The sequence below is a fragment of the Momordica charantia genome (assembly GCF_013281855.1).
Source record: "Momordica charantia cultivar OHB3-1 chromosome 8 unlocalized genomic scaffold, Mcharantia_2.0 BLBB01000008.1, whole genome shotgun sequence".
NCBI lineage: Eukaryota > Viridiplantae > Streptophyta > Magnoliopsida > Cucurbitales > Cucurbitaceae > Momordica > Momordica charantia.
In genome coordinates this window covers 30716754-30744680 of record NW_028275166.1, presented here as the reverse complement: position 1 = coordinate 30744680, position 27927 = coordinate 30716754, and the positions used below count along the sequence as shown (strand labels likewise).

The window sequence follows — 27927 nt, the reverse complement described above, 5'->3', positions numbered from 1 at the left end:
AACAAATTATCAATGAAATATTGCAAATATGATACGTTTTTCGGAAAAAAGAAAAACACATCATCAACGTTTTGCGTCTATTATTACTCCTTCATAATACAAGTCTCTTTAAAAAAAATGCACTTTTCTTTGCCCTCAACCGTCAACAAAACAACTACCATAGGTGGTTCATTGGTCCAAATGACTAGTGTAAATTGAGAAGGAATAGGTTAAATCCGATATTTCCATGCTCACAAATTAGGCCAGACATTTCAAAATTGACACAAATAACATACAAAATGATCCTATCATATGTAGTTGGTTTGAATTTTGCCTCTAACATTCCAATTTTGTGTGAAGTAATTAGCTTTTTATATATATTTTTTCAAACCAAAAGCTTTAAAGTTTTAAAATTTGTTTTTATATTTTAATCTTTTGTACTTTCTTTTCCATTTTAAAAAAAAAAAGTTATCAAGAAATTTTGTTAAATCATATTATTGTTACTTACTTTATTTTACTTTTAAAAAATAAATTGTATTACCGTATTAATATTAAAAAAAAAAGAAGGAGAATGAAAATAAAGAAGACCACTAAATATCAACTAATTATATATTAATAGTAATTATTATTATAGATAACATAAATATAAAATATATTATTATATTTGATCGAGTCTTTGGACCGATCTAACGAGTTGATTCAAATACGACTCAAATGAGCAGGTTATGGGCCAACCCGATTTAAAATTCAAAGATTTACATCAAATATAATCTATGAGAGGATCGTGTTGAGCTTGGGTCAGGCCGAGTTTAGATCGGATTTAGATTGGGCTTGAACCCGTCTTTGCTTTTATTGTCCATATAGAACTTCAGAGATTAAAGAAAAAAAGAAGGATTGGAGGTCGACATGCTTTTAATTTAAAAGGAAAAAAGTCGAGAATTAAGACTACAAATTTTAAATAATAATTAATTACAACGTAGCTACATGTCGCCTCTCAGAGGAGACATACAATTTCACTTATTTGACGATGAACTAATGGGAGACATTATTTTTAAAATAAGTTTTGGAAGTTAGTATATTTTAAAACGAGTAATTTTATTTTTTTTTCCTTTTAAACCCCTTTAAGTGGTCCGCCACAGTTCTCAAATGATTCCAGAAAATATTTGCAACCACAAATTCCGAGTTCTGAATACTGTCTTTTTTTTCTAAAGATATTTCTTAATTATGATCAAACATAAAAAGTCTAAGATACCATTTTTAGCATTTAAAAGTACATTTATTTTAATTAGGAGAACTCCCTCAACACACAAATAGAAAAGTATTACATATAATAACTTTCCAATTTAGATAGGAATTTGTAAACGAAGCCCTTTTTTTTCTCCACCTCTCCTCTAGCCATTTAGTTTAAACTCTTCAACTTAATCTTTCTTGAAGCATCTTAAGGCCAACATACCTGTAAAATAAACTTGAAATTGTTAGTTTATGGAAATAAAAGATAATGAAATAATCAGTTGTCTTTATATTTATTTGTATACTTTTTAAATCCAAATCTTAGACAAATTTAGAAACAATGTCGTAAACTAAAAACAAAAAACTACTTTTTAATAAAGTTCTTAGAGCTTTAATACGATTTTAAATTCATATTTATTTATTATAAAAATTTTAAGAAAAAAGTAAATAAGTATAAACAAAAAATAAACAAAATCATTATCAAAGAAGAGCTCATCACTTTAAAAATTAAAAAATTTTAAATATCAGAGGGAAAAATTCTTAGTAAAAATTGTCTTTAGAGTACGGAAAACAACCCTTGTCAATAAATTGAATATATTTGTCATATTTTATTTAATTAGATAAACTTTTGATCTAAATTATATTTTAGCCCCAATACTTTATTTAAATAACTATTTCGGTTAAACTATCTATTTTAGTTCATAAAAATTTAAAAATAATGATCTTGTTTTAACATTTGGCAACTTATATTAATCCATTTAATACTTACCTTAATGAATCTATATAACTTAAATCGTCTCACATCACCGCATTAATTCATTATAAGTATGTACCCAAAGTCAGGATATCCATACATCCAAAGCAAAATAACACCAAAATAATAATATAAATAAATAAAAATAAAAAATTCAAATATTAAAATACTATTTTGATTCTTGTACTTCCAACCTTGATTTATTTAGTCTCTATATTTTAGAAAGGTTCATTTTAATTTCTCTATTTTCTACCTAGTATTTAAAAAAAAATGATTATTTTGATCTTTAAATTTTATTTTTAATATCATTTTTCTATCACAATTTGAAAATCTCATCAAAATTCTATAAAGGTAATTATAACTTTATATTACAGATTTTTTTTTTGTTAGCAGTAGAATTTGTGTTAAAATTTTGAAAATAAAAATCAAAATGGTAACTTTTTTAAAAGTAAAATGAACTAAAGTTGAAAATATAGTGATGAAAAGAATTATTATTTTTTAGTTTAAAAAACCAAAAAAGATGTTTGAAAAATTCCGAAATAAAATAGAATAAATTTAAAAATTTAAGAACTAAAATGAAATCTAAATTTAAAACTCTTATTTCAGTGGGGCAAGAAAACTGAAATTTATATGCTTAAGAGAAACTCACCGGCCAAGCATCATGACGGTGGCCATAGGATTGGTTCCGGGAGAGTCGGAGAAAGTGGAGCCATCCACCACACGAAGATTTCCGATTCCGATCACTCTGTAATCGCCGTCGACAACTTTTCCGACCAAACATCCTCCATGATAATGCCAAAACGTCGTCACCGTTCTCCGGCAGTACTCTGCAACAGAACTATCATCCGCCATATTTTCCGGCAACAAAGGCCCTAAAAACACGAATCCCTTATTACCCTCCAAATCCCTTGTCTTAATCTCCCCCGTGATTTGGGTTCTCAGAAAATCCCCCACTTTCCTCACTCCTCTAACACACCGCGCAAGATCATCAGGATGAGAATAATAATTGAATCGCACAACGGGACTCTTCTTCACATCACTGGAAGAAGCCAGCCGGAGCGACCCCACAGAATCCACTTACGTGAATTTTCCGGCGATGACGACTACGCTCAGATTGACGGCATCAGATCGACGAGGGAAAATACCAAACGTTGGCGGAACTTGAAATGGTAGAACAGTTGAGAGAGATTCCAAATGGATATTGCCCTCTAATGTTCCGACAGTTTCTACGTATGTGGTCGGCAATGGAAATGGAAGCACCATGTGGGCGCCGAAGCGCGGGTTGTCGGCCATGAACTCACCGACTTGCGGTTGGTGGAGGACGACAGGTAGTTTTAAGGATGAAAGATGAGATTTGGGCCAATCCCAGTTAGGAGGAGAAGTTGTGGACTTCCAAATGGCTCCAACGCGTACAATAATCTCTCCTTTCTCGCGGATGAATGCTTTATGTAACTTTCCTTTTGAGTCTGAATATAGAACGCCGCTCGCAGATAGACCTGTGAGTTCAATGTTGTTCGACACCTTTTACAATGTTGCCTTTATGAAGTGAGATTTATAAGTATCGGTGAGCGGAAAGAGCTATTCACGATTTTAAGGGACATGCTAAGGATCTCACATTGAAAAAAAAAAAGGAAAAAAATGACCTTACAAATGTGTATAATATACATGGACTACTATTATTGTTGCCAATTGGTTTAGAAGCCTATGAATATTAATATTATGATATCAAATACTAAAGCTCAAACGAGCATTCGGTCCAAAAATGGAATCTGACAAAGTTGGTGAACCTAAAAACGCACCATCTTGAAGGAGCATATTAAGGATGTCACATTAAAAAAGTTAACGAACCTAACAGGGTTTACAATATAAGTGGGATATTTCTCTCATTCTCAATTGGTTTTGAGATGGAACAACACATGAATATTAATATTGTATTAGTGACCAAAAGCTCAAATGAGCATTCGATCCAAAAATGGGATCCGGCTAAATTAGGGAACCCAAAAGGGATACCATCTTTAGGGGGTAGGTTAAGAATGACACATTGTAAAGTTAATGAAACTAACAAAAGTTTATAATATAAGTGGGCTACTCCTCTCTTTGTCAATTGATTTGGAGATGAACTACATAAATATTGATAATAATCTTACCAGAGAAAATGATTCTCGTGACAGTGGCTTGGACTGCAACTTTAAGATTTTCAGGTACAACATTCTTCAGAAGCTCCACAGCTCCATTTCTATTATCTTTCCGATCAAATATGCTGCCTCCAATTCTAGTCCCCACAAGGTTTCTCAAATCAAACTCATTATCAGGACCAACCCCACTTTCCAACAAAGCACTTCTAAAAGCAGATTGCCAAGAACTCAAACTCGATCGAGACATCACAACCTCATCCACCCATTGGTATGCCTTGTACACCATTTCCATGTCCCACTCCATGCCTTGTGCTTCAAAGAACTCTTTATGAGCCCTTGAGTAGAAGCCCATGTTGATCATACTACTGCCCCAAGGATTCGCCCTCTTATGTTCTCTACACCATCTTCTGAGATGAACCGTTGGAAGGGGTTTTTACCATCATCTTCATCCATGTAAACTTTCATTAGACCTTGCTTGTTCAATACAGATGGGAACTTGTTGGGTCACTGCCTCTTTCGAGGAGGAGGACAAAGAAGTTTGATGATAATGTTGCAGCTAAAGGGCAACCTGCGGTTCCTCCACCTATTATTATGTAGTCATATTCTTCTTTTACTCCTAAATCCTTGGCATCCTGTATAAACTCCATGTAGCTAACATCTATAGGGAAAAACTAAAAATATTGTTATGTTCATGATATAAATTTACGAAAATATATATTTTTTCAAATTATTTACCAGAATAATTGTTATTGTTTGAGAAATGATGTCTTCAAAGAGACAGTAATAATGTACATGGCATGGAATCACGTAATAATCACTTTATCTAAAATTATATAATTATATAGTACATCAAAAGGTAGGCATGGATGTCCTTAAGTATAGGAAAAGATTTCAGTTATAAGAGGACATCAAATTTTAAAAGTTGAAGAAATCATTGTTATAATAAAGGGGAGAAGATAAAGAGACTCTCGTATTGTTAAAATGTTACGATATAGTTTGTTCTGAATATAAGTCATAATTTTGTTTTTCTTTTACTCAAAATGTCTCGTACGAATAGAACAGATGTTTCTTCGTGAATTTTTTCCTTTTGAGACTTTTACACACTAGCAGAGATTTGAAATAAGAAATCCCTATAATATAATTGGAGAAAATAATCATCTCGGGGAAAGACGATTTCTCTCGCTCGAGCTGAAACAGTAGCTCAATTAAAACAACATATATCAAGATAGTTTTTGAAAACTACCATATATATGCCAACATGTAGAAGAAAAGTTGAAAAACATTGGAGAGAGAGAGGGGAAGAGAGATTTATACCTTGATTGGGTTGAGTGTGTACTGTGGAGAAGAGGACCCCTAATTGGGAGCTAGGGATAAACAAAACAATGAACAAAACAAAGGCAGCCATAGCTAGAAGCGCCATAGTTATTCAAAGATATATGTTTGTTCCTTTGGAATCATTGATGTTTATATAGACAACTTGGAATCCAATATGTAACACCCGTTTTTTTTTCCCCCTTTAAAATGGAGTGAGAAAAGAGAGGAATTTTTGTGGAAAGTTTTTATGCTAATAAAGAAAAGAAAAGAAAAGGAAGATAGTAGAAGATAATGGAGAGAGAGAAAAGAAGATAAGGGAGAAAGAGAGAAGAAGATAAAAAGAGAAAAAAATAAGTGGAGGAAAGGGAAAACGCACGAGGGAGATAGAGGAAGAGCAAACTGGGTGATCGAAGATGGAGAGATAGCCGGAAAAGTCACTGGGAAAGCTATGGGTAACCAGAGAAATGGATTGAGGAGGTTTATAGACAAAGATTTGAGGTTCGGTAAGTCGATTTCAACTTCCTTAAGCTGTTTTTAAGGATAATAATTATGGTTTTCTTTTTTTGCTAATAATACTTCTACGGGACCTTCATTTTTAGTAAAGCTACGTATCATCTTAGTAGTTGAAAGAAAAATGACAATAAATAAAAAGGATGAGTATTGAGCTGTGTGTAATGAAACCACAAGACGGATATGAAACAAAAGAAAGATAAAAGAGAGGGTAGTTTGTGGAATGTTATAGAAAGTAAATAGATAATAGAAATGGAAGAAAATGGTTATTTTGGTAATAGATGAATGAAGAACAAAGTAAACAGTTAATGGCGAATGGCGAATAGTGACCCTTGCATTCGCACAATGGATATCTTCCAAGATAAAGGTCAAATAATGTATGTATATTGGACCTTTTGAGGATGTAAAAATAAAATAAACAAATAAATAAATTGGTGCAATTTCCAAATGAGTAAAATAAATATGATGGATTTTTCTTTGGTTTGGTAAGTCACTCTCGTGGGAGTAAAAATGAAGAGAAAAAGATGGATTATTTTATTATGAAAAAGTAAATAAGGAGTGCGTTATTGGAGGGAGAATGAAGTACTTATAGAATAGGTTTATGCTTGCAACTTTAAAATTTAGAGTTAATCCAAAGTTTACGAGGAAAAGAATATCTAGTGGTGATTACATAGATCTACTGCTTAATTTATGGTGAAATAATTAATTATGATATTATTTACTTAATATTATATGTCAAAGCAAGGATCGAGATCGCTTATAATTTAAATTTAGCACAGAATAATCCAATGAGTGGTTATTTTTATGAAATATTTGCACTATAGTATTAACGATGAATTTGAGTTTTAGAATTAAGAATGATACATGGTTTATGCAAAGGGTCTAGTAATTGAAATTATGAAGATTTCAAGAATATATGTTTATTAAGTGAGTTACTTTACTTTAACGAACATTAAAATTTTGGAGCATGAAGAGATCATTTATGTTTGCTTGGTTGAACTTATGGTTTAGTGTTATGGAATTTTGAGGTATTTATATACCTAAATGAATTGAGTTACAATGACCTATTTTGTCATTGATTGGGTCTACGAAGAGTTGAAATTTCATAAATCTCTTTGATTGATATTTAGCCTATTTGATACAAATTCAACTTTATGTTTAGACAATTTACGAATATTTAGAAATCTCTGAAGCAATCGGTGGTTGTTAAGCTATCGTTTTGGCTGAACTAAGGATTACAATCATTTTCAACAATGAACGGTGGCTATGACACGAGATTTCCATATTATGATTTAAGTTAATATGACTTTTGAATTTGGAAATCGATCTCTTATGATGATTGAACTATGGTTTTAGCAGATATATGAGTTTTAAAATTGTTCTATTTAAGTAGTCAAATTGGGATGGTCGATTATTGAATTATGATTTGAAAGTTATGAGACATTGATTTACAACGATTATGATTTATCGTGGTTTGAGGAGTATTTAAACTATTCCAGGAATTATTTTCAAACCACGGGATGTTATATACATGGTGATTTTTTAATACATGTACATGAATGTGTTTACGTAGTGTAGGCATAATCAGCTTTGTTCTACTATGCATCTTGAGTTTAGTCAATATATACTATGGTCAGTTTGTTATGTTATGCGTCTTTAGACAGTTAGTCCGAACGTGCCTCTAAAATTTTGTCAAATGTAGCGAAAAAAAAAAGTTAATTGCAAATATAGAAGCCACTTTTTTTATTTGAAAAAAAAACATGGAAATCTAGTCCAAATAAAATAGTAATAATAAAAAAGTCTGTCAAAAGGAGCGATTTTTTTAAGAAAAAAAAATATCGTTGATATACCTAATATCAAGTATATTAGTGTATATCGATTTTTAGAAATAATAAAGGTAAAATCAAAATAAAAAAGTGAAAATGAAATTTGATTTTAAAAATTTTACCATGTTGGTCCAAGTAAAGAATTGTTGTTATATTTATAATATAATAAATATTTTGCTACCCATTAAAAATACTCCATAACTTTTAATTTCCCATGATATATAAAAATAAATTAAAAAAACTTTCTAATTTCCCATTATAAATGCTGCGAAAGGTAAAATATTTGTATCAGCAACCAAAATCATAGTAAAACTCACAAAAACCAACCAAACGACAACTTCTCATTTTTCATTATGTAATTAATTAAGTCATACTAATAATTTAAAGAGGAATAGTTGAGTCTTTTTTTTTTTTTTGAAAAATATAGTTGAGTACTATTGGTTTCAAAAAAAGATTTGAGATGGATATTTTTAGATGAGATATATGTTTAATATTTTAATCCTATTTTTAAGAAACAAAGCTTAAAAAATAAAGACCTTTGATAACCATTTTACTTTTTGGTTTTTGGTTTTTCTTATTTTTAGTTTTTGGTTTTTTGTTTTCTATTTTTAAAAAACAAAAACCATGTATGCTTGATAACCAAAACATGTTTGGTAACCATTTTTAGTTTTTAGTTTTTAAAAAGTTAGAAAATTGAAAATACATACGAAAATTTTATGTAGAATAGAGATGACAATGGTGTGGGTGCGAGTGAGGATGCTCTCCCCCATTCTCGGGCTCATGAAAATTTTCAGTCTCCATCTCCACCTCGTTCTTGGGTCCGATAGATGTTCTCGAGAAAAATTATCAGTTTTTTAATTGTTTTTGATAATTTTTAGAATTTAAGTATAAAAAAAGTGTAATACAAATTATTAAAAAAAATGGAATCGGGGACGGGGGCGGGACAAACATTTTCTATTTTTGGGACCCGACCCTGCGGAAATTTTTGTCTTCCCTAGAGACATGAAAATAGAGATGTAAATAAACTTTTGGAAGATAAATTTTAGACAGACAAATAAAAATATTTAGAAAAAAAAGTGAAAGAAAAGTTAAAAGACAAAAAGAGAAAATTTTATGGAGAAAAAATAAAGTCGAGAGGAAAAGATATGTTAAAGAAAAAAATAAATTAAAAAGAAAGAGAAAAATATAGTGAAAACAAATTTAGAGATATAAACATAATTCAAAATATATATTTTATAGAAAATAAATAAATCAAATTATAGTGAAATAAAATTGAACGAGAAAATAAAATATATTTTTTAGAGGAAAAAATAGATGACGAGGAGAGAAAAATTATAAAATATGAAATTTTACAGAAAAAAGTTATAAAAAATATTAAATTTTTAGAGAGAGAAATAAAACTGGTTTGTTAGAATAAAAAACAAAAATACAGAAAAATTTGGAGAGAGACAAATAACAATAAATATTCAAAATATAAAAATTTTAGAGATAGAAAAATAAAGTTTGTAGGGAAAAATTTAGAAATAAAAAAGTTTAGAGTGAAAAATAAATTTTTTAGAGATAAAAATGAGAAAGAAAAAAAAAAGTTGATTATTAGAAGAAAAAACGAGATTTTGAAAAACAAAAACCTGTTTTTGAAAACTATTTTTTTGTTTTTGAAATTTACCTACAATTTCAAAATGGTTTTTGAAAAACAAAAATAAAAAATTGAATTGGTTATCAAACAACCTTGTTTTTTAAAAACTAAAAACAAAAAATAAAATGGTTATTAAACGAGTCCTAAATTATGTACATTTAAAAATTGTTAGCACTTGATTGAATAAAAAAATATATGTTTAAATTTGACCAACTATTTAAATTGGTTGTATTCAATTTTGATTCAAATTTGTGTTTATAAATACCAAATATTATTGCAAACTTTGAGGAAGCATGAAGCATAATTCTATGGCTATCTTTCTCCTACTTTTCATTGTCTCTATCTTTCACTTCCATTTGGAAGTCCTCTCCTCACAAACTATTCCCAATCAAGGTAATTATCTCAAACTCTTCCAATTTTTTTTTATTGTTCTCGATTATTATTTTGTAAGAATTCAATTTTTACCTATAAACTTGACAAGTTGTATTAATTTTCACCATAAACATACAATTTCTATTTAGTATTGTAATTTTTACCTTGAGTCTAATTTCTACTAATTCAATCACCATACTCACTCATTGCAAAGAAATTAATTTGAATAAAGTACAAAATCGACAATATACTACGTCTTCCAAAATTCACAAATTTTGATACAAAAGAGTGTTGTTTATCATTCGACGCATATAAAAAATTAACTTTTTGAAATTGCAATGATTTTTAAATTTAAGATAACATTGCAACGCGATTTGATTATAATTGAATGTCTAGGTACAGATTGATACCTTACTAAGATCATAGTAAAAATTGAATTTTTTTTCTCTCTCCCAGATGTTAGCTATATGAAGTTTGTACAAGACGCCAAAGATTTACCAGAAAAAGAAGAATATGACTACATAATAGTAGGGGAGGAACGGCAGGCTGCCCATTAGCTGCAACATTATCATCAAAATTCTCTGTCCTCCTCCTCAAAAGAGGCAGTGAGGCCAACAAATTCCCCTTTTTACTAATTGAACAAGGTCTTTTGAATGCTTTTGTTGAAGAAGATGATGGCAAAAATCCATTCCAACAGTTCATCTCCGAGGATGGTGTTGAGAACTTAAGAGGGCGGATCCTCGGCGGCGGTAGCATGATCAATGGCGGCTTCTACTCGAGGGGCCATCGAGAGTTCTTTGAGAAGGCGGGTGTGGAGTGGGACATGGAATTGGTGGACAACGCCTATCAATGGGTAGAAGAAACTGTGGTGTCTCGGCCGAGTTTAAATGCTTGGCAATCTGCTTTTAGAAGTGCTTTGTTGGAAAGTGGTGTTCTCCGTGATAATGGCTTTAGTTTGAAACATCTTGTGGGGACTAGAATTTGAGGTTCTATCTTTGATGGAAAAGGGAACAGACATGGAGCTGTGGAGCTTCTCAATAAAGCCAATCCCACAAATCTTAAAGTTGTCATTCGGGCCACAGTTGAAAGAATCATCTTCTGCGATAAGTGATAATAAATCTTGGTTGTGGTGAAAATTAGATGATCTAACAATATAATTGAATTTATAGGTCTATCTGCAAGTGGAGTTTCATATTCTGATTCAGAAGGAAAATTGCACACAGCATTCATACGAAGGAGAGATTTTTCTGGAGTCATGGGAAGCCCTCGACTTCTCCTCCTAAGTGGGGTTGGCCCAAAATCTGATCTTTGATCCTTAAAACTACCTGTCGTCCTCCATCAACCACATGTCGGCCAATTCATGTCCAACAATCCCCGTTCCGGCGCCAGCATCGTACTTCCATTCCCACTGGTCCCTTCATCGGGAAAAGTCGTCGGAACTTTAAAGAAAAATATCCATTTGCAATCCGTCGCCAGCCCTTTACCATTTTCAGTTCCCCCATCTTTCAGTCTTCTCCTTCCTCACTCTAATTCCGTAAACCTCAGTTTAGCCGCTTTTACAGGAAAATTCTTGGAGGTTCTTTCTGAGGGGTCCCTCCGCCTGGATTCTTCCACTGATGTGAAAAAGAGTCCCATTGTCCGATTTGTTAAGACAGCTCATTAGTCTTGTTCCATCTGGCTGCCTATGTGGATTTATTATTAGTATTTTCTTGTTGAGATGGTTGTAGTTAAGCCTGTAATTATTGAGTTCTGTAATGGTTGGTTTTATTGGAGTTATATTCTTTTAGTTTGGCGTGGATTGAATATTACAGGAGTTTTTCAGCAGTCCTTTATATAAAAAAGGCTCCACTGCATATGAGAGAGATGATTTTTCATAATAAGAAGAGGAATGCTTTTCTCCTGTAAATTAGGGCTTTTCTGAGCAATTTGTGACGATTCAATTACTATTCTCATCCTCATGATCTTGCGCGGTATGTTGTAGGAGTAAGAAACATTGGGGATTTGATTAAAACCCCAACCATGGAAAAGATTAAGACCAGAAATTTGGAGGGTAAGAAAGGATTTCAGTTTTTGGGGCCTCCTCTGCCGGGAAATTTGTCTGATGATACTTCTGTTGGAGAGTTCTGTCGTAAAACGGTGACGACTTATTGGCATTATCACGGCGGTTGTTTGGTCGGAAAAGTTGTCGACGGTGACTACAGAGTCATCGGAATTGGAAATCTTCGTGTGGTGGATGGCTCCACTTTCTCTTACTCTCCCGGAACCAATCCTATGGGCACCCTCATGATGCTTGGCCGGTGGGTTATTTTATATAATAATTTTATAAAATTATTTACACAGTTGTTTTTCTTTTCTTTTCTTTTTTTTTTCTCAAAGAAAAATTTGTCACTTTTTTTGTTGTTGTCTTTGGTATTTTAATAGTGTTTTTGACTTTTAAATATTTGTGTTCTATTCATGGTTTATTAAAAAAGAAAAGAAATGAAAAGAAACTAGAAGTATTTTTGAAAAGAAAAGTTAATAGTACAAAATGTTTTTTAGAGTCTTTTTTGTTCAAAAGTAACGATGAGATCAATATTTTAAATATAGATGTCCATGAAAATATCGAGCTCTTGATTTTATAGAAACGCTGATATATGGAAATATCCCTAGATGAAAAATTATAAAAAGATATTTGGAACAAATATTTAAATTAACAAATAAATATTCACACTTTTTAAATAATTAAATGATTATCAATATTGACTTCTTGTCTTTATTAGTAATATCATATTGATATTTTATCTAGTTTACATATTTATTTTGGTAATACTATGGAAATGTCGATATTTACCATTTTTTTATACAACATGTGGAGATGGGAGATCGAACCCGGAGATATATGTCAATTACCTAATTGGGATGGAAACACTGTTAATTAAAACTCATGCTTAAAGTTGTTAAATTTTAAAAATTTACTTCTTGTTTTCTTAAAGTTAGCTAGTTTCTTTCTTTCTTTGTAATGTAAAAAAAAAAAAGGTTAATATAATTTTTTATTTGCTAGATTAATTTATTTTAAAAAAGAGTAATGACAAAAACATTTCTAAAAAAGACAAAGGTTTATTTATTAATATACATGGACGGTTAGAACTATGAAGATTTTGTCTTTTTTTTTTTGCCTGTCCTATTTTATTGACTTTTAAATATTTGTGTTCTATTCTTGGTTTTATTGAAAAAAATAATAATAAATAAGAAGTGCTTTCGAAGATGACAAAACATTTTAAAGAGTTTTGCTTTGTTTTGCCTTTTTTTTTTCAAAAAAATAATGTTCCATAAAAATGGTGATGTTTTAATTTTATAGAAATGTTGACGAAAATATCGTTAAAATATTAATATCGATAGATATAACTATAAAAATAGAAAAAATGGTAACAAATATTTAAAAATGGACAATAACATAATGATTTATTTAAAAAAATTAGTAGAATTTCCGCATTAGTTGTGCGTGAGATTATTTCATTATCTTTTTGCCATAAAAACTTTCAAACTTATTTTTCAGATATGTTGGCCTTAGATACTGCAACAAGGATATCATCTTATTGTTTCAACCTCCTGATCAAAAGTATAATTCATGAGAGAAAGTAAAGAAATAAAACTTGTATAAGAGATAAATTTTCTTTGTATGTAGAGGTTGTGTATTCGAATATTCAGTTGAACTTAATGGAAAAAAAAAGAAAAAATTGATGCATCCAAAGTCGGGATCTTTGAGACGGATGTCAACTTTACAGATATGGTATAAAAGATAGTGACGATGATATAGAGATAGACGTCCAAGAAAGCGAGTTACCTCTCCCCCTCTCCTTCACACCATTCTTTCCATCATTTGTTTCTCCCTTAATTTTAAATTACTTATTTCTCTCATTTTATTGGCAATATATGGCACACATGATTTTTTTTTCTCTAAAAAATGAAATTATTATCAACGGAACTAACTTTAAAATATATATATATTTGTATTTGTAGAACAATATATGGAGGTGGATGATCAAACTCACAACTTCTTCGTTGAAGATATGTTGTCAATTACCGTTGAACTAAGCTCACTTTGAATTTAAAATAAATTTATTTTCTAAAACTTCGGATTAATTTTTGTTGAATGCCTTTTTATATATACTAGTATATTAATACGTGCTTTGCACGTTGTAACTTAGTTGCAACTTAATTTATTTAATCTAAGTGAATATTATTTATGTTTGAGACTATTTTCTTGAAGCATATTTGTCTCTCATTATTGTTTAAGATCAAACTAATAATTATTTATTAAATACAATATTATATAATTGTTGGACAACACTACTTTACAATTAAAAAAAAATATTTATTCTCTCGTGCTAAAAAATTTATTCTCTTGTGCTCTTTTAAAGGGAATGGAAAGGATAAAGAAAAAACAAAATTAGGAGGTTATGTAAAAATTGTGTGGGTAGAAAAATAGATAAGAGAACTTTTTTTTTTTTATTGTTTATTATTCTTTTGATTAGAAAGAGAATGGAGAGCTTTTGATATAGTCGTATAAAATGAGGAAGTTACATAACTATTAAAATTTTTAAATTTTTAATTTTTCTTTCTTAATAATTATAATTAAAGATAAGGTATAAATTTTGAAATTATTTTTTAAATATAATTTTGCTGTAAAGGATTTTAAAAATAGATAAAATTTTCCTATATATATTATAATTAAAGATAAAGAATTTATTATAGTAATAAATTGGCAAAAATTTTATATTCATAGTTTTCACATTTTATCATTTCACTTTTCTGAAATAATTAGTTTTAATATATTTTTAAAAAATTACACTATTTTAATAGTTGAATAATGTTATAATCTATTTTTCTAAAAAAAATAATATTATAATCTATAATTAAAGATAAAATCATAAATTTTAGAAATAAATTGACAAAATTTCTATATTTAGACTTTTAACATTCATTTAATTTTAAATTATTGGTTTCATAGAGTATTTGAACTTTGATTTAAATTTTTTTTAATTATTAATAAAAGTAAAAATATAATGAAAAATCATAAATGGTATAAGTCAATGTTTTGAATGAACAACATTGAGATGTTTATTTTGTGATAACAATTTTACGATTCATCCAATTATTACTTTCAATATAGTTTTTATATTTTTACTTTAATAAACATTATTTAATTATTAAAATATTATAATGTTTCAAAATCTATTAATAATTATAATTGGAGATAAAGTTGTAAATTTTAAAAATTTGTCACTTTATTAAAAGTGAAAAATCAAATAAATTTTAAAAGTTAGATAGATTTATTTGATAATGACAAATTTATCAATGCATCTAATTATTAATTTCAATATATTTTTACATTTTTACTTCTTTAAATATTAGGTTCAATTATTAATTATAATTAGAGATAAAATTCTAGATTTTAAAATTAATTTTTAAGAATAAATTATAAAATTTATATTCAAAATTTTCACATTATTTTCAATATTAATTTCATGAATGCATTTAAATTATTAGTTTTAATGTGTGTACTTTTATTTTAAAATTTATTTAATTGCTATAAGTGAAAAATGATAAATTATAAATTTTAGAAGTAAATAATTTGAAGGATGAACATAGAGAAGTTTATTTGGTTAAAAAAAACTAATTTCATTTTTATTAAAAAATTGGATTATTAATATTCTCTAATAAAATCTTCAATAAAAAAATTTTAATATATAAATATGATGAATGATATTCGCTAATAAATTATATGTATATATACTTACCTTTGATTGCTAAACAACACTGCTCTAAAAAAATATGGATGTTATCTACTGCACTAATTAAGAAATCGTCATAGAGAAACGAAATTGTGATACGACTCGTAAAAATAATAACAAGCAAAAAAAAAAAGTAGAAGAAGAAGAAAAAAAAATAAACCTCAAATTATGTTGGAAATAGATGGAAGAGAGATCTTTTATAGTTGTAAAAAAAACAGAAGGTTGTAAAACTTTTGAGATTCTAGAGGCTTTCAATATTCAATAATTAAACACTATTAAATATGAAAATTTTTCATATTCTAATATTTTAAATACAAATATCAAATGAATTGTCTAGAATTTCAAAAGATAAATAAATCAAATAGGTTTGATTAATCTTAATAGCATCTAACATTGAACACAAGTGAAAAAAAAAATCAAAGCAAAAGTAATTACTTTTAGTTGTCGGCAACCCACACCCAATAGGGACATATATGATATTTGATAAAATAGGAAGGATAATTTCGTCCAAAAAAAGTTTCTTCCACATCTGACTTTTTTTTAATATACTAGTAAGAAACACGTGTGTTACACCTAGAATCTTGTAGTTATAAATTAAAGTAAAATAAATAGTGTTTTTTAAGTTTATAATATTATCATTTTAAAGAAAGAAAGTGATTATATATAAATATAAATTCAAGATATGATATTTTTGTAATAAAAGAATATGATGAAATATTAGCATGAAAAGTAAGTACAAATTTGAAGTGTAAGAAAGATGAAAAAGCACCAACGTGCAGGTTTTTTTTTTTTAATGAATGAACGTTCTTAATTTACCTCTAATTTTCTTGATTGTAAATTATTATATTACATTTTATCTTTGTTAAATTGTGTGACGTTAAATCATTGAGTTTGTTCATTCTAGAATGAAAAAGAAAGGTAGGTGTGAGAGAAAGAGTAAACCCTAAAAAGTCCAACCTAATGATATTGAGAGGGATAAAAATTATTTGTTTGCCCTAACTTTGTAATAATAATTACAACATTTCACATATATAAATCAAAAGCATCGGTTTAAAAAATAAATAAATAAAAATCAAAATCATAAGCATTCTTATTATCCAAATTATGAGAATAATTTAATTTTGCTTTATCTCGATTCCATCGACCACCATCTCGACACATCGTACTCTAGAATTTCTTTCAATCTGAACAATGATAAATTTGGAGAAAGTGAACCGATGCCATCAACTCAGATTTAATTTGGTTGGAAAATTTTCCACTTTGTTCCATCCACCACATCTTGATTTTTGGTTGGCATGAGAAACAGAGGACACGTATTTATATATGGATTGGAAGGGGATTAGGAAGATGAAAGAATTGAGAGAGGGTATGTGATAATTGAAAGGAGGTTAGGAAGATGAAAGGATTGAGGGAGGGTATGTGGTAGATGAAAGAAGTTAAAAAAAAATCAATGAGAAAGATAAAGCTAATGAAAGAATAATCAAGAGAGAGAAGATTAGTAAGAGAAAATAGAGGAATTTAGAGGGATGAGATCGTGATGGAGAGAAGAGATAAATTGAGAGAGAAAATTTTTTTATTTAAATGACACAATTGCCATGAAAAGAAAAGTGAAGAGAGTTATAATGAGAGGGCAAAATGGTATATAGAAGTTTCTCCTCATCCAGCTTTTATATATACTATAATATAGATTATAAATATATTATTTATTTATTTATTTATTTTTATATAGATTATAAATATATTATTTATTTATTTATTTATTTTCAGAAGATAATAGATCATTAGATTTGACTTGTCTAATTAAATTATATTTGAATTGACTATCTTCCCTTTATTTATTTGTTGAAATGCCAAAAATTAAAATATAAGACAAAATGTCCTCCCTCCTTCCTCACATCCTTATCTCCCAGTCCTCCCCCTTCTTCACAAAAATTATTATTAATTCAAAAAAAATTTATATTTTAGTGTAATAGTGAAAAATCTTTATTTAAAAATGGTTAAGAGATAAAAGAACGGTTAATTTTTTTAAAACATAAAAGAACTGTAAAAACTCAAGACAAAGCATTTAAGTCGAATAAAAACCACCCAAGTAGCTAGATACCAAAGAACAATTAATTTGTGCATAATTCAACTGATTAAGGTATATATCATCTTAATCTAGTATTATTTTCCTCTGCTGTGTTTAATGATTCTCTTCAATTTTTATACATTAACTCTTCTTCGAAAGATAAGCATTGAGACAAAGATTTCCAGCATCATAATATTGAAAGTTAAGCATTGAGATAAAGATTTCCAGCATCATAATATTGTTTTTCTCTTATTGCGTTGAATGATACACATATTTTAATTAATTTTTATTCGATTAACATAAATAAGCATCGTTTATAAATTTTATCTGAGTACATACAAGAAGATTTCTATGATACGCTATTTGTTTTTCTCAAGAAATGATAGGTAGGTTCGTTCAAGAAAATTTTAAGATGGGTTTAACATTAATTTTTTGAACGAAATGAAAACATAAAACAATTACAAAATAAATCTATTCTTTAAAAAAAAAATTGAAAATAAGATACAAACATCATACAACACTCGAAAACCAAGAACATTGTGACTTGGGAGATGGTGGTCTTTTAGTTTACACTCTAACTTTAATATCTTTGTTGCAGTACCTTAAGGCCAACATACCTGAAAAATCATTTTCAATTTGTTAGTCTATGGCAATAAAAGAACTATTTCCTTTTCAAAAAAAATTAAATAAAAGAGATATTTCTACTAATATGAAGCACAACTAAGGCACAAATTTCCACTAATTCTTCTTTAAGAAATAATTATACCATTGTCAATCTTTAAATAATTAATTTACTTCTAAAGATGATAAAGAATACAATTCAAGATCTTAATAGTTCTAACCTCCCATCAATATCGTTTTTATCTCCGTCAAAAAAAAAATACATATTGTTTTCGTCATTACTTAAAATATATATATATATTTTATTACTTCTTTTAAGAAACATAGCTAAATTTAATAAAATAAGCAGTACATCTTTAAAATTTAACAACTTTAGAAATTGTTTTTTAAATTATAGTGTTTCCATCCCGACATTACTTTGAAAAACAAATCCTTCAAACATTTTGTCCGCTAACTCGTCTTTTTAAAAGACACTTCTTTTTTTTTTTTTTTGAAATATTTAAAAGACACTTCTAAAAATTATATAAAAATTCAATATAACAGAACACAAATATTTAAATGTCAAAAACATTATCAAAATACCAAAGACAAAGAGAGAGATATAAGGTACAAATTTATCTTTTAGAAAAAAAAATTAGTCTGAAAATAATTTTAATAAAATTATTATACAAAATAACTCACCGGCCGAGCATCATGAGGGTGGCCATAGGATTGGTTCCAGGCGAGTCGATGAAAGTGGAGCCATCCACCACACGAAGATTTCCAATTCCGATGACTCTGTAGTCACCGTCGACAACTTTTCCGACCAAACAACCGCCGTGGTAATGCCAATAAGTGGTCAACGATTTATGACAGAACTCTCCAACAGTACTATCATCCGACAAATTTTCCGGCAACGAAGGCCCTATAAACTGAAATACTTTCTTACCCTCAAAATCTCTCGTCTTAATCTTTTCCATGGTTGGGGTTTTAATCAAATCCCCCATTTTTCTTACTCCTACAACACATCGCGCAAGATCATCAGGATGAGAATAGTAATTGAATCGGACAATGGGACTCTTTTTCACATCAGTGGAAGAATTCAAGCGGAGGGACCCCTCAGAAAGAACCTCCGAGAATTTTCCTGTAAAAATGACTAAGCTGAGGTTGACGGAATTAGACTGAGGAGGAAGGAGACTAAAAGATGGGGGGATTGAGAATGGTAAAGGGCTGGCGACAGTTTGCAAATGGATATTGTTCTCCAAAGTTCCAACCACTTTTGCCGACGTAGGGACAAATGGGAATGGAAGTACAATGCTAGGGCCGAAACGGGGATTGTCGGACATGAATTCGCCGACATATGGTTGGTGGAGGACGACAGGTAGTTTTAAGGATGAAAGTTGAGATTTTGGGCCAATCCCACTTAGGAGGAGAAGTTGTGGACTCCCAATGGCTCCAGCGCTTAGAATAATCTCTCCTTTGTTGCGTATGAATGCTGTGTGCAACTTTCCTTCTGAATCGGAATATGAAACCCCACTTGCAGATAAACCTACCAGTTCATGCAAGCAAATGATGAATAAACTACCACTCAACTCAAAATTTTAAACAGGTAAAAATTATAATCATGTCAAGGATGAACAAACAACCACTCAACCAAGAAGCGGAATCTAATGGATTTGGTAAATTTAATTCATATATGGATATCTTAACATGAATAAAATTAAGAGAGATTTATAGGTAAGAAATCTAACAATTTAGATTTATTATGACTTACCAGAGAAGATTATTCTTTCAACTGTAGCCCGGATGGCAACTTTAAGATTTGTGGGATTGGCTTTATTGAGAAGCTCCACAGCTCCATGTCGGTTCCCTTTTCCATCAAAGATGGAACCTCCAATTCTAGTCCCCACAAGATGCCTCAAACCAAAGCCATTGTCAGGGAGAACACCACTTTCCAACAAAGCACTTCTAAAAGTAGGTTGCAAGGCACTCAGACTTGGACGAGACACCACAGTCTCTTCCACCCATTGATAGGCCTTCTCCACCAATTCCATGTCCCACTCCACGCCCGCCTTCTCAAAATACTCTCGATGGCCCCGCGAGTAGAAGCCGGCATTGATCATGCTACTGCCGCCGAGGACCCGCCCTCTTAAGTTCTCAACGCCATCCTCAGAGATGAATCGCTGGAACGGATTTTTGTCGTCATCTTCTGCAGCAAAAGCATTCAAAAGACCTTCTTCAACCAGTACAGAGGGAAATTTGTTGGGTTCACTGCCTCTTTCGAGGAGGAGAACAGAGAATTTTGATGATAATGTTGTGGCTAATGGGCAGCCTGCAGTTCCTCCCCCTACTATTATGTAGTCATATTCTTCTTTTTCTGGTAAATCTTTGGCGTCCTCTACAAACTTCATGTAGCTAACATCTGGGAAGAAAAACAAATACAATTTTTACAAATGATCTTAGTAAGGTATCAATCTTCACCTAGACATTCAATTATAATCATATTGCATAGCAATTTTATCTCAAATTTAAAAATCATTGCAATTTTTACTTTATAATAAGTTTCTATCTTAAAAATTATTAAAAAAGAAAAAGTATTTTCATGTGTATCTAATGAAATATTATTAAACACGTCTAGTACAAAATTTATAGGATTTCAAAGAAAAGCAACATTTTTTTATTAAAATTTGTGAATTTTGGGTGATGTAGTATATTGTCGATGATGTGCTTTAATCAAATTTAATTTTGTGCAAAATTTAATTCCATTGAAATGAGTGAGTTTAGTGGGTGAATTAACAAAAATTAGACTGAAGGTAAAAATTACAGTACTGATGGATGAAAATTAATGCAACTTGTCAAATTTATAGGTAAAAATTGAGTTTTTAAAGAATAATAATTAAGAAGAATAAGAACCAATTGCAAGAGAGAGAGGGGATATTACCTTGATTGGGAATAGTGTGTGAGGAGAGGACTTGCAATTGGAAGTGAAAGATAGAGACAATGAAAAGTAGGAGAAAGATAGCCATAGAATAATGCTTCATGCTTTTTCAAAATCTATATGTGGAAGAAAGATAGAGACTTGGTTTGTTCCTTAAAGTTTGCAATAATATTTGGTATTTATAAACACAATTTTGAATCAAAATTGAATACAAACAGTTAGTTGGTCAAATTTGAACATAGATTTTCTTATTCAATCAGTCTTTTCTCGTGTGCTAACAATTTTTAAATAATATACATTTAGTTTTTAAGCTTTCTTTTTTTAAAATAGGATTAAAATATTAAACATATATCTCATATGAAAATATCACTTTCAAATCTTCTTTGGAACTAATAGGACTCAACTACCGGACTCAACTATTCCTCTTTAAATTATTACTAATGACTTAATTAATTACATAATGAAAAATGAGAAGTTGTCGGCGTTTGGTTGTTTGGTTGTTGATACAAACATTTACCTTTGGCAGCATTTATAAAGCGAAATAAAAAGTTTTTTTTTTAATATATCATGGGAAATTAGAAGTTATGGGTTATGTATTTTTAATGGGTAGTAAAATATTTATTATATTTATAAATATAGCAACAGTTTTTTGATACGACAAATATGGTAAAAGAATTTTAAATTAAATTTCGTTTTTCGTTTTTTTATTTTATCTTTATTATTTCTAGAAATCGAAAGATATTTTTTATTTAAAAAATCCCCCATTGACTTTTTTAAACCTTTTTTTTTCTAATTTTGACTAGATGTCCATTTTTTTTTATAATATTTCAAATCAAGAGAGTGGTTTCTATATTTGAAACTGACTCTTCTTTCGCTACATTTGAAAATCACGCTTAATTAAAAGTTAGGGTGAAATTGAGAAGTCAAAATGGTTGATAAAATATTGTTAAGTGAAATGGCAAGAGGGATATCGTGAGGTAGGTGCAAAATAATATATAAGTTTTCTTTAGCAGTACAAACAGATAAACTGGATTGTTGTTATTTATTTATTTATTTTGAGTAAAAAACAATAGATAGGCTGTCGAACACAACAATTGAATTGTTTTTTCTTATACTTCAGTTGTATTAATAAATGCTTATTTTTTTTCTAATCTCCGTAGGTATTCGGGCTAGCTTGAATGTACCTCAATTAATCTATAAGACAACCTTCTGATCCTATTATAGATGTTGTTGTCAAAGAAATACATAAAAAATTAAAGTCTAAATGATTTGCTGATATTATATTAATTTTTTTTATCACCCAAGAGTCGACGGTGCTTTGGCGTTTATGCTCCTATACCTGAGGTGTTTGCGCATTGTCCTCATACTCGTACATGCACAAGAAGTTATTATTTGGTGGAAGTTGCAGTGTCATGTAACTTGAACCCAAGACCTCAAAGGATATTTCTTGAGGGCCCAAGCTATCCCTTGGAGACGGCTAATGTTATATTAATATTTTTTGGAAGGTAAAATACAGTCTACCATGTAGAAGAAGGAGAAAAAAATCACATCACATGATCGAATAAACCTCAGATATGGACCGTGATCAAACTATTAAGTTCGACTGAAATGATTATTAATATCTCAAATGGTTACTAATGACCTCGTGAAGGTCAAAGCTGAGGAGTCTTGAACAAATGTTTGTAATTGTGTAACTGATATCTGAAACGACCTTAACATATTGAAGATATGGGACATACGTGCTTTCGAGGGGATCAGATTTGGGCGAATAATTTTTGTTTATTAATAGTCCAATTTTATTATTAGAGAGAAGCTTTTATTTAATCAATAATAATATAATTAAAGAGAGCACTCAAAATGAGAATCTAATTATCAATCTTATTAAGAGAGAATTTAAAAGATCTTTTAATATTGTTAAAAGTAATTACTCAATTATGGAGATACGCAAAAGATTTTGTAATATTAATAATTGTTTTTAGCATTAATAAACTTAATTTATTGAAAGAACCCTGTATTATGTCAAATAAGAGATAAATCAAGTATTTAATAGAAAAATGACGAATAGTATTATCTAAAATAATTTCCTTATCTAGACTTCGTATTATATTCGTAGTGTATATCCCTTGCGAAATAAGGAAGAATGATCCTGACATGTAATTATGAACAATAATGATAATAAATGTATTTTTTTCAAAGATATATTGAATTTGTTTTTGACTATATATATCTCAAATATATAAGCCTAATATATATATATAATGATCTCTGGCAGTGTTAATCTTTTATTTAAAAAATTAAAGTATAATATGACAATAAAAATAATTATATTCAAATCTTCGTTGTCATTACAAACATAAGCTCAAAACATGTTTTTATAAGAGGACTACAAAAGTAGCACAAAGAATATATATATTTATATATACAGTATTAGGTTTAAAAGTTTACAAAAATAACATAAATGGTAAATTTATACAATTATATGATACCAATTAAAAATTATTTTTGTGACCTTTTTGTAAAAAAAAAGAAAGAAAAAGAAAATAATATATATATATATATATTTATTTCGTTGGGTATGATTCTTTGATCTACAAATAGGTTCTATTTGTCCCTCCACCAAATTTTAAGCTCCAGATGAATGTTGATTATTAATATTACAAGTCCTTTACGGTCGGTGCATATTTGCCAAGCCGATCTCTTTGGATACTTTATTCGACGAATCCGTTGGAGGTCCGAGCCGACTTATAAGAAGATGTTCGCAGGGATGTTGGCTACACCATTCTTCGATAACACGCCGTGTTTCACGGGCGATCGGGTTTCTGTTATCCCATTGTAAGAAGCCCTATCGGAGATTATCCCAATAAATAAGGATGCATGCCCCTTATACAACGTACGTGAATCCATTTGCATTCTGAATGTTAGATGGACTGTGACTGACTTGCTCGTCGGAGTGTTGACCTTGTTTTGCAGGCTTTTCAGATGATTAAGGTAGATTGTCTCGTGGGTGCCGATCTCGAAGGATTCCCAACTTGACCATTTCGAGATTAAACAATTATCATTCTTAAGATTTCTCGAGAGTGATCCCGATTCGAGAACGATGAATAAAATTAATTACTCTATGTTCATTTAATTAGGAAAAAAGATATACAAAAATGCATTTTAACAAAAAATTAATTACTCTATGTTCATGAATGGCGTGTCCCTTCCTAAAAAAAGAATGATAAATTGTAATTGTATACGTAAGAAAATTAATCATATGATTTGTAGAAGCCACAAGGGCCCAAAATTTGGTAGGAAGCAGGGGTGTTGAGGGAACCCAACAGCTTGACGAACCCGACTAAGGATTGGGTTGGGTTGGATTGGAAAAATCCCAACCCGACCGGGTTGGATCGGGTCTCGGGTTGACCCTTGAAAATCTCGAGTCAAACCCGACCCGACCCGAAATATATATATATATATATATATATATAATATTACATATATATAATAAATCAAATTCAAAGTCCAAATTTTGGTCTTGGTCAACTAAATCATCCCTTTTTATAACTATGATGTCTCTATTATTACTCTAAATTGGAGTGCCTCTGATAACCTCTTATTTTTTGGTATGTTTTTCAGGTAACTCTTCCGTAGAGAAATCTCTCTTTTGCAAATAAAAAACGAAAACAAAAAAAAACAAAAAAAAAAAGAGAAAAGAAAAAGGAAAAAAGTTGCCAACTTTTAAGTATAATTGTCTGAAAAGTCAAATGAACAATACCTTTTTAATTCAACGTACAGCCAAACCACCCGACAAAAATGGAAGAGATTTATTAGGGCACGGAAGCACATGTCAAAAATGGCTACCGTAACGTGTTTTTCTACCTCCAACCTAACTATTAAGACAAGAGAATGTTGATTCGAATATCATTTGAACCGATGGTTTGTTTTATTGGAAATATACGTTAAGGATCGCACCGTGAAAAGATAAAGGATTTAACAAATGTTTATAATATAAATGAACTACTCATCTGGTTGTCAATTAATTTTGAGATCGAGTCTCATAAATGTTAATAATATAGAAGTATGATATCTTGGCATCTTCAAATAGCCACGTTTGTTTTAATAGAAAATTTATATTCGATATAAACAACGACGACTTCATTATTGTCCTCTAAACCGACATTCCTACAATCTCTAAACTGAGGTGCTTTTATTTAGCCGTTGTTCTTTAAAAAATCATATTTGCAACCGATATATACCAATTACCACTAAGCTGGACTCGTTTTGGCCACATTACTTAATTTTGATTTTTAAAGTTTTGAGATTTTTTTTATTTTTTTATTTTTTATTTTTTGAAGTTCTCAATTTTGTATAATATTTTATATTCTATTTAACAGAAATCTCATATATGCTTGTGTTTTGATTTTCTTTTCTTTGTTTTATTTTTTGATTACTATTAATTAAAGTTGTGGAGGTTCTCTAATCAAGTTTTGCTTAGATTTTGTGGTTGGTTCATTTCCCTATGGTTATAGTAAAAATAAATTGAAATATAATGTAATGGTGACGTAATTGGGTGATCATCTCTTAGTAATATTGGGTGATCATAACCATATAGAAATAACCAGCAACTTAATTTTTAGTATCAAAACGAGCATAATTCAACGATAATTGGTATATATTTCCAAATCAGAGGTTGTGGGTTCAATCTCCCAATATTATACTAAAAAAACCTTGTCTTTTAGCAAAAAGTTAATCACATAAGTCTCAAATGATTATATAAAATTGATGAATTAATTTGAATAACATTCAACAGCTGATGAATTTGTCATATTTTGTTTGATTAGATAAATTATATTTATGTTCAATAATTTATTGGAAAAAAATCTTTGCGGGGCCAAGAAAAAGATTTGGAACTGAAATCTAGTTAAAGAAATTACCCATTGGCGTAGCATCAAAAATGTTGGGCTGGTGGTGTTTGTCAAAGTTGTTTTGTTTTTTTGTTCTTTTTTTGTCCCTACGCTAATGGAAATATAGTTTTTAAAAAATGCTTGAAAGAAACAGACAACACACTGATAGGTTAATAAAACAAAAGAGAAAACAAAGCAAAAAGATACTTGTAAGAAATTTATAATTATCCTACCAAGCAGCCCTTAGTCCAACCTTCCAAAATATATATTCAAATGTTTTTGTGATAATTGACTTAAGTCGTTTGTAATCTAAATTATACTTAGTTTATGTTATTATTGTAAATAAAACGGATAGACATAAACTTCCATTTTTTGAAGTTTGAATAAGGTCGTGATATCTATTTTATTGCTAATTATTAATTATTAACTCAAATTAAACAGACTTTATAAAAAAAATCTCAAATTAAAAAGAAAAAAAGGTCAAAAAAGAAAAAAGAAAAAAGAAAAAAGAAAAAGAAAGAAAGAAACTTAAAACACTTAATATTTTCTGTGAAATTTTCAATCAAGAAAATGACATAAAATAGAATTTTTCCAAAGGGCCTTCTAGAATAAACTCCAAGAGAGCAACTTAATGTAAGATTAAGCACAACAATTGGATTTAAGTTATTATCAAACAGAACTAAATTTAACACTAAAACTTTTGGTTAGCTGATTTAAAAGCCTTGATATTTTTTCAAGTTCAACAATTATGATGATCGGAGATTAAATATTCAAATGGTAATATGTGACTTATTCATTTGAACTATACTCGGATCAACTACTTTTGACATTTTAAATTTGCCCGCCCAAAATTAAAATATAAGATATGTTGAGTTTGTTAGGTGATTGTAAACAAAGTCTCACATATTGGCTAGGGAAGGAAATGATCATGGGTATATAATAGAGAACAATTAGAGGACAATTATCTCCATTGGTATGAGGTCTTTTTGGGTTAAACCAAAAGCAAAGCCATGAGAGCTATGTCCCAAAGCGAACAATATCATATCATTGTAGAAATACGTGGGGTATTTGGGGTACTGTTGTCCTTAATAAGTGATATCAAAGCTATGGTCTAAACCTAGCTGTGTCGGTGAATCCTCTAATGTCGAACAAAGAAGTGGTGAGCTTCGGAAGGTGTGGTCATCGTGTAATTTGTGGGTGTGCTCTATCAAGGTGTACCTGAAGCCTTGGATAAGAGCAAACTCTCGTTTAGGTCTGAGAGTAGACAGATGAATGACTACTTGAGAGGAGGTTCGATGATACTTTGTTCGATGGGAGGATTGTTGGGTTTGTAAGGTAATTGCAAACAAAGTCTCACATTAGCTAGGGAAGGGGATGATCATGGGTATATAATAGAGGATAATTATTTCCATTAGTATAAGACATTTTGGATGAAACCAAAAACAAAGCCGTGAGGGTTATGTTTAGAGCGAACAATATCACACCATTGTAGAAATATGTGTAGCTCCTTTCTCCTTAACAAAACTTTAAATATTATTTTAATAACGAAAATCCTAATGGAAAAGTACACTAGGATAGAAAGAGCCGCTAACTCAACTGATTAAGATATATATGAGTGATAAAAAAAAAACTGTCTTATTTTCCTCCACTCTATATATATAAATCTCTTCAATTTTTATACATAACTATCCTCCAAAATAAAATTTCTCTATATTTATTGATGTAGCAATAGATAAACATTTGGGACAAAGATTTGTAGCATCATAACATGGTGTTTCTTTTATTGCGGAAAGATATGCATATGTTAATTAATTTTTCTTCGATTAACCCAAATAAGCATCGTTTATAAACTTTATCTGAGTAATATGAAAATTCAATTAGACAGATGTGACAAGTTAATGTGGC

At 29.7% G+C, this 27927-nt stretch overlaps 1 protein-coding gene and 2 pseudogenes across 3 annotated transcripts; 1 reads left to right on the top strand and 2 right to left on the bottom strand.

Annotated features, from left to right (window-relative positions):
• Positions 1-1238: 1238 nt before the first annotated feature.
• On the bottom strand, positions 1239-5921 carry LOC111020842 ((R)-mandelonitrile lyase 2-like; annotated as a pseudogene). Its single transcript, XR_015793255.1, has 4 exons — positions 5413-5921; positions 4111-4756; positions 2613-3459; positions 1239-1432 (listed from the first exon to the last, which is right to left on the bottom strand). The product of XR_015793255.1 is annotated as a (R)-mandelonitrile lyase 2-like (transcript).
• A 3756-nt stretch (positions 5922-9677) lies between these two features.
• On the top strand, positions 9678-13367 carry LOC111020843 ((R)-mandelonitrile lyase 1-like; annotated as a pseudogene). The gene is made up of 4 exons (XR_015792609.1): positions 9678-9777; positions 10213-11394; positions 11688-12053; positions 13292-13367. The product of XR_015792609.1 is annotated as a (R)-mandelonitrile lyase 1-like (transcript).
• Positions 13368-17807: 4440 nt separating this feature from the next.
• On the bottom strand, positions 17808-21285 carry LOC111020835 ((R)-mandelonitrile lyase 1). Its single transcript, XM_022297622.2, has 4 exons — positions 21140-21285; positions 19973-20620; positions 18901-19747; positions 17808-18215 (listed from the first exon to the last, which is right to left on the bottom strand). The coding sequence occupies exons 1-4, from the start codon at positions 21237-21239 to the stop codon at positions 18179-18181; spliced, it is 1632 nt and encodes a 543-aa protein (XP_022153314.1). The 5' UTR covers positions 21240-21285; the 3' UTR covers positions 17808-18178.
• Positions 21286-27927: the final 6642 nt, after the last annotated feature.

Bases quoted from the DNA above. Each gene is read 5' to 3' on its own strand.
- LOC111020835 (XM_022297622.2), bottom strand. From the start codon at position 21,239: ATGAAGCATTATTCTATGGCTATCTTTCTCCTACTTTTCATTGTCTCT. The intron at 20,621-21,139 runs GTAATATCCCCT...TTTTCTTCCCAG, and splicing joins ACACACTATTCCCAATCAAG to ATGTTAGCTACATGAAGTTT. The intron at 18,216-18,900 runs GTGAGTTATTTT...ATGATTTTTCAG, and splicing joins ACCCTCATGATGCTCGGCCG to GTATGTTGGCCTTAAGGTAC.